The sequence below is a fragment of the Gadus morhua genome, chromosome 12, assembly GCF_902167405.1.
Source record: "Gadus morhua chromosome 12, gadMor3.0, whole genome shotgun sequence".
Classification (NCBI taxonomy): domain Eukaryota; kingdom Metazoa; phylum Chordata; class Actinopteri; order Gadiformes; family Gadidae; genus Gadus; species Gadus morhua.
Window position 1 is genome coordinate 10,601,729 of NC_044059.1, and position 7,622 is coordinate 10,609,350.

Sequence of the window (7,622 nt, forward strand, 5' to 3'; positions counted from 1 at the left end):
AGGGAGAGGCAAGCAGGGCCAGGGCCAGGTCCAGCCACAGAAGCTTTTACTTGAATTTGAATAATTTAGAAATCCTTCCGAAAGATGACTTGCTTGCATGCTGGTCAGATGTTATTCATTGCATGTTGTTGGAAGCCGATATTATTTTTTGGGACTAAGCCATGTTTTAAAGGAATTACACTGGCAGACCTTGAATAGAAAAAACACGCTTTTGCAACCTTCTGAGGTGTCTGGAGCAATTGGGGAATAATTCATTAAGAGGTGAGTTCCATTTGAAAGAGTGTCCAATGGTAACATCAGCTGCTTTAATGTGTACATTAATGTGTGTGTAATGTATTGTATTTTCAGCTTTTGATGTCAGACATTGATTGATTTGAACATTAGTTATGGTAGCCTGGGTACTGGATCCTCTGAAAATCACATTATACTTGCCAATGACCTTGTCGTTTATCCATGTTTACCACTGTTTTGACATCCTTTTATTCCGGCTCTAGTCAACTCCGTTAATCATTCTGTCTCCAACAATAGTTTCTCTGCTCTGGTCTTCTTGTGAAGACGATTTTCGATTTTCTGAAAGGTGTTTACAGATCAAGTTAAGACCTGATGACCTAGTCTAACATTCAGATGCAACTCAGAGTACCATCTGTGAGGCTTCTGCTGTTCGCTCTCTGTTCCTGAATATTTCCAAAGCCTGAATAAACAACAACCATCTGTTCTTGCCAGAAATGTTAGTTGTGCTTGATAAGTAGGCTACTTGACAAAAATCAAATAGCACTACCTTGATGCCCTGCAAATGAGACCAAATTGGTCCCTGACATGCACATCTATGAAAGCACATCCTCTGTGTCCATCATTGGAAATACATTGGACACAATGGAAGATATAATGAGCCCGGCAATTTCCCAGCAAGTGTATTAGCATTGATAAAACCCCTTTCATGTTGATGGCTTCAAACGTTATCCTTTGGGTCATTTCATAGCAACCTTTGATTGGAATGCTTTCAGGTTGGAGACAGCTGCTTCATTTCACTTTATCCAGCCCCATGAGTACGTCTACAGACAAATCTGTTCTCCTGTTTTTCTCTCTCAGATAATAACCCCGGGGTTCCCAGCGCCATGTCTCGCCTCAACTGCACTTACGAGCTGACGGCCGGCCGGGACGGCTTCGCATGTCCGTCCCGATGCGAGTACCTGACGTCCGCCCTGAACATGAGCTACCCGGAGCTGGAGGACGCGTGTCTGACGGACCAGGAGTACCTGGAGAGGTACCGGGGTGCCCGTCGCTCGCCCATGTTCCTGCCCGTCTGCCTCACCTACCTGGCCATCTTCCTGGTGGGTGCCGTGGGCAACGTGCTCACCTGCACCGTCATCGCCCGCAACAAGGTGATGTGGACGCCCACCAACCTGTACCTGTTCAGCCTGGCCGTGTCCGACCTGCTGGTGCTGCTGCTGGGCATGCCCCTGGAGCTGTACGAGATGTGGCAGAACTACCCCTTCTTGCTGGGCGCGGGCGGCTGCTACTTCAAGACCTTCCTGTTCGAGGTGGTGTGCTTCGCCTCCATCCTCAACGTCACGGCGCTGAGCGTGGAGCGCTACATCGCCGTGGTGCACCCGCTGCGCGCCAAGTACGTGGTCACCCGCAGGCACGCCAAGCGCGTCATCCTGACGGTGTGGGCCGCGTCCATCCTGTGCGCGCTGCCCAACACCAGCCTGCACGGCATCGCCACGCTTCCGAGCCGATCGGTCGGCGGTGGCGGCGGCGGCGCCGGAGCGGGCGTCAACGCCTCGGACTCCGCGTCGGCGGCCGCGGGCGGCGTGCTGGACTCGGCCATCTGCGTGCCACTCAGCCCCCAGTGGTACAACCTGACCATCCAGGTGACCACGCTGGTGTTCTTCGTGCTGCCCATGGCGACCATCAGCGTGCTCTACCTGCTCATCGGCCTGCACCTGCAGCGCGAGAAGATGCTGCAGGTGTTCGAGGCCAAGTCCAGCTCCTCGGGCCAGGAGAGCTTCTGCAACGTGCGCCGGAAGCAGCAGAAGGCGCGCCACCGACAGGTGACCAAGATGTTGTGTAAGTATCGTAGATACTCAGATTTTCGGCATTTCTATGCTTTATTATAGAGTGAGATTGTTAGGGAGGTACAGAGGGGAGGATAAGCAGCAAAAGACAACGGGCAAGGATTTGAACCCGGGTCGCTGCGATCAGGACTGAGCCTTGTATGGTACTCTCTCTGGTGACGCACCTCCGTGGCGCCCCCTCTGGTTTGTATTGTAGCAGAACTTAGGCAGGGAGGAGTGAAAGGGGTTTGAACCACAACTTCTGAGATGTTATGTAAGTATCGCGCATCAAGGGGGAGGAAGTATCGAGCCTCTGGTTTGTTTTGGAGCAGAACTTCAGCAGGGAGGAGTGAAAGTGTTAATGTCGGTCTGAACCATTACAAGATTGAAGCTTATGATAAAGACTGTAATATGCTGCAGTCTGGGGAGAGCCATTAGCAGATATTGGGAGCACTGTTGCGTTGGGTGTATACAATTAGGCCACACTTTTTTCATTTGACGGTACATTAATAAGACGTAATAAGACGTATTTTGTATTAGACCATATTAATACATTTATTTGATGATGCCCTGAGGCGCCGAGATGCATAATGGGATTTGAGGACAAAGGGGGCATAGCCTGTATCTCCATGGGGGGTTTGGGTGAAACGTTAGGAGAATAGAGTTAGGTTAGATATCACAGTTTGGCCAAAATATGACTCTGTAATTAGTATAAGTAATAGAGTAGAAGCAGACTTCAGAACCTCCAACATTAGGCAATTGCAGACAAGATAACAAATTAATATTAGGCCATTAGGGTATTACATCTTCCTTGACACTTGCACGCATACAAACTTTATGTTGCAGTTATGAAGTGTTATGCAATGCAAGCCTGCTCTCTCTCTCTCTCTCTCTCTCTCTCTCTCTCTCTCTCTCTCTCTCTCTCTCTCTCTCTCTCTCTCTCTCTCTCTCTCTCTCTCTCTCTCTCTCTCTCTCTCTCTCTCTCTCTCTCTCTCTCTCTCTCTGTGTGTTTGCTATAGTGTGAAATTTATATGTTACCTGAATGATGGAAATGACAGATGAATAGAACCGTTGATAGAATTTTACCCTCCATAATAAGAAAATCGACATTGAAAGTAGACATTGACCTGTAGTTTGGTACACTGACAGTGAACATACACTGTGTGTTCACGTCATGGCACTGGCTGGATTTGCTACATGACATTTATGGATCCAGGTTTCCCGTCTTTTACGTTTGGTCATTATTTTCTTGTTAATTATTCAATTCTATCATTCTTTCACATCCAAAAGCCATTATTTTGGGTTCACGGCTGTCATGCAGTCCACACACGGCCAATACGGCAACAGAAAATCCTGTAGTTTGCTTTAGTAAACTCCCATCGCTTCCCTCCAAAGTTTGAACACCACAACTTGCTCCTGTTGGAAAATGACTGGCAGGACATTTATGATAACTCAAAGTGACAGCACCAACAGCATAAGGACAAATGTCCATAGCATCGCTCGGCAAGGAACAGGCTTTAGCCGTCCTGGCGTCTTGCAGTAGTTGAAATGTTAACGTTGATTTATGAGATAAGTCACTTGAAGGTAACGAGCCATACCTCATATGATAGTAATAGCAGTAAATTATCCCCAGTGCTATCTCTAAATGAACGGACGCTGAGCTAATTTACATAAATGCATTTCATGTCACTACTTTGAACCCATTGATCTGAAAACAATCAAGGTCACAGGTCCTTGACAGAAGCATTCAACGATTATCGCAAGACGCTTCAGACAGCCAGACTGAATAGTGGGACTATTTCCCACTTGTCTTATCTCCCTTTGCATGGACTCCTATTTAGCTCTGACACTCATCTCATTTTGAATTATGTATTTTGTTAATGTGAAATGATATCCATCGCTTGTTGAATAATGAATGATGGATGGGAGGCTGGAGACATGACAAACAGTCAAAGGCAAGCTGTTTGACATTTGGAGCCTCTCTTTTTGCTCTTTATCCTTTGGCTATAACATTTAAAAGTTCAGAATGTGACGGCTGGTGTGAATTCTTTGTCAGCTGTGCTCAAGGGGAAGAAGTATCAAAGTCAAAGTTATACGCACGGACCCTACTCATTAGGGACTTTAACAAGAGTCACGTGCCATGTGAAAAAATACAACTAGCAACCCCTTGAAACACATGATATTACGCAAAGAAGACGCTATAACCTATGGCGAGCAGTTTAATTAAAAAAGAAAAGAAAAAATGTGTTGATTAATGAGATGATTTGCAAATAATAACAAATCCCGTCATCCGATTGTTTCACAATAATAAATTATTTTGAAAAAACATGAGCCAAGTCAATTCAAATAAACAATCATTTCATGACTTGTGTCAATCATTAAAGAAATAATGAATGAAAATATGTATTCTAAAAGTAAACAAAGTGTCCCCCAAAAGTTTGAGAGTGGCTCTCATGTCCAACACCATGACACAGTTTTCTTTCGTCTGTTTCAGTATTGAAGTATCTAAGTATTAAGCCGTAGCCTACCGTCTAGTTTTCATTCTGGCGACATGGTCAATATAGACCTCTGAAGAATATATCCCGCCAGATTCCACTTGGATTTTGGATTGTCGGTTCAAAAACCCCATGTTATTTCCAATAGATATTTGACCGATGGATCCGGATCCTCTGAGACGGGACTTATTCTTCAGAGGTCAATCCCTCGTCTGTGACTCAACTGTTTCCCTTCTCAACCAATCAGACAGCGCCACGGTGAAGCCTGTCAGGTCCCATTGGCCCCTCGGCCCGAATGCTGAACTGTCGGCACCATGACTGACCTTATTTGGTCCTGTCGCTCCTCCATACTAAGGCAAACCTAAAAATTAGAAATTTGACTTTACTTATATTTATTAGTAAATAAATTCTTACTAGAATATTGCCACACACTGGGTGATTACAACTATAATTATTGAAATCATGTTGCATCTCCCTCTTTACGAATATGGCATTTAAAGTACATATAGCGCATTGGTCACTATGAACCAGGGTGGAAATGCCCTCAAACCAACAGGGGTGTCTTTGGGCCTTTCTATTTCCAGCTTCACAGCTGTCCTCAGAAAGCTATTGATCTCCTTATTAAAGTTCATGCCTCATTTTATGATGAATAGATTCACTGCAACCTGTAGTGCGATTATGGAAAATGTTGCTCAATTAAAACTCAGTGGGCTTTTGTAGAGTTTCGATTCACAGCAGAAAGCCTGCAAGACCAACTTCAGTTGATTCTCTCTTTGCCTCTCTCACACTCTCTCTATCTTGCCTCTCGATGTCTGTCTCTCTCCCTTTCTGTCTCACTCTCACTCTGACATTTTCCTTTTCCGTCTGTTTCTCTCTCTCTCACCCTCCCCGTCTCTCTCTCAATATCTCTCCCTCTCTGTGTCTCTCTCACCCTCCCCGTCTCTCTCTCACCCTCCCCGTCTCTCTCTCACTTCTCTCTCTCTCCCCCTCACCCTCCATCCCTCCTCCACCTCTCCTCACCCCCTCCCCCCCCCCCCCCCCCCCAGTCGTCCTGGTGGTGGTGTTCGGCATCTGCTGGGCGCCGTTCCACACGGACCGGCTCATGTGGAGCTTCATCAGCGACTGGAGCGAGGACCAACTGGAGACCTTCCAGTACGTGCACCTCATCTCCGGCGTGCTCTTCTACCTCAGCTCCGCCGTCAACCCCATCCTCTACAACCTCATGTCCACGCGCTTCCGCGAGATGTTCCGGGAGGTCATGTGCCGCTGGCCCTGCCAGCAGCCGCCGCGCACGCACTCCTTCAGCGCCACCAGGGCCACGCTGCGGAGCACCTTGAGCGACGCCGCCATCGCCGCCGCCGCCGCCGCGCGGCCGCCCGTCACCAGGGGCCGCCTGGCCGTCGTCGAGGGCAACGCGGACGCAGACGAGAGAGGGGAGAAGGGGAAGGAGGACGAGACCAGCTTTGCGTGCTGATCGAGGAAAGCGAAATAAGCGGACTGCGTTTATCCAGCGCTTTTCTAACCAGGGGCCACTCAAAGCTCTTCACAATGTCGGCTATATAACATTCACCCATTCATGCACACATCCACACACCAACGGCGGTGTCAACCATGCAAGGCGACAACCAGCTCGTCAGGAGCAATTAGGGTTAGGTGACCCTCACCACTCAGCTAGGAGGAGCCTGGGATCAAACTAGCAACCTTCCGGCTCTTCCTCCTGAGACAAATGCCGCCCCAAAAACCAAGATGTGTGGGCGAATTGACACACACCTTTGGAGAACGTGTGAGGATGTGTCCGGAGGCGGCAGCTGGACAGACCTCTGAGAGACCATGATACCAGCCCGTTGAAGGCCTTCGATATATGGCTTCAACAACAGAGCCCCCGCCGCAAAGGAGACACGCAACATAAATAACTGATGAGCAATTGTCAAAGTTATATGAGTTGTACTGTTTCGTTAGCCTGGCTCCGCCCGCCTAAGTACTTGCGCTCAATTTGAATTTCCCTCCAGTACTAGGTCTGGGTCTGAGGTATGTTAGTGGGTTTTCTCCGTCTAAATTTTCCGCGTCCAATCAGCGAACAGAGGGAGTGGCTGAAATTAACGACGTTAAAGTCATCATCACGCACGGTGATTGGTTTCTTTACAGCGCGCAACTTGATTCCCGGCCAAACGTTAGCGATTGGTTATGGCAGATCCAGAGTGGCACTGGGCAGATCCAATAGTTATAAACTTTAACAGACAAGGCCTGCCGCTGCCTTTACGCAGAGTACACAGAGTGCGTAGAGCGTACCTGGGGGGTACTTGGTGCACTTTTTTTTTCTAAAAAAAAGTGAGTTAACGTTTGTCAATTGAGTAGGTATCATTTTATTGTAAAATAAAATGACGTTATCTAACCCTGTATCTCAATGTGTCCTGTATGCATGAACGCAATGCAAATGGGAAAAAATATGTAATTTGGTTTGTTGTTTTATTCATGTGTTCCATATTGTTGAATTATCAAGGTGAGTTTCAAAAAATGTGCCAGTGAATAAACACAAATAAATTTGAATAAACACAAATTCACGATCTTTCCAGGATGTATAATAATAATCAGATGCTGCCAATCGATTTTACTGTGCAACCATCTGAAATTGTTCAATGAATAAAAGATACCAATCAAATTTTTTGCCAATTTTTTGCCAACCTGAATTGAATGCATAAACACAAAGTAGGCTACATATGGTCAGAAGCAGTTGGCTGGGTTGTTCAAAGGAAACACAGGCAGAACCGTTCCCTTCCCTGGCTAAACTCAAACAGAGATGTTTGCTGTCCGTTACGCATTCCTCCAACCTTCAGTTGAACTGCTTGAGCGAAGTGCCCTCAAGTTTTTTTTGAACGCCTGGGTGTGAAGTGCCGTTTCACAGTTGCCTCGTCTTGGCTATTGATCCACTTGATTGAGATGCAGCCCTTTCCCCCGAGATAGGGAGTGGCCAGCTCCACACTCACACCATGGGTCGAGGAGTGGGGAGGCGGGGTGACACGGTGTCCTTGCCGCCCCTCCGTGGAGAAGGAGAAGTTGCAGCGACACGGGG

The 7,622-nt window shown here is 47.3% G+C and overlaps 1 protein-coding gene across 1 annotated transcript; it reads left to right on the top strand.

The window, feature by feature from the left end:
- The first annotated feature begins 1,112 nt into the window (after positions 1 to 1,112).
- On the top strand, positions 1,113 to 6,026 carry nmur1a (neuromedin U receptor 1a). Its single transcript, XM_030372909.1, has 2 exons — positions 1,113 to 2,070; positions 5,599 to 6,026. The coding sequence occupies exons 1-2, from the start codon at positions 1,116 to 1,118 to the stop codon at positions 6,024 to 6,026; spliced, it is 1,383 nt and encodes a 460-aa protein (XP_030228769.1). The 5' UTR covers positions 1,113 to 1,115.
- Positions 6,027 to 7,622: the final 1,596 nt, after the last annotated feature.

What these genes read in the sequence shown, in the direction of transcription:
- nmur1a (XM_030372909.1), top strand. Translation starts at nt 1,116, where the DNA reads ATGTCTCGCCTCAACTGCACTTACGAGCTGACGGCCGGCCGGGACGGC. An exon ending in ACAGGTGACCAAGATGTTGT is followed by an intron (nt 2,071 to 5,598) that starts GTAAGTATCGTA and finishes CCCCCCCCCCAG; the next exon opens with TCGTCCTGGTGGTGGTGTTC.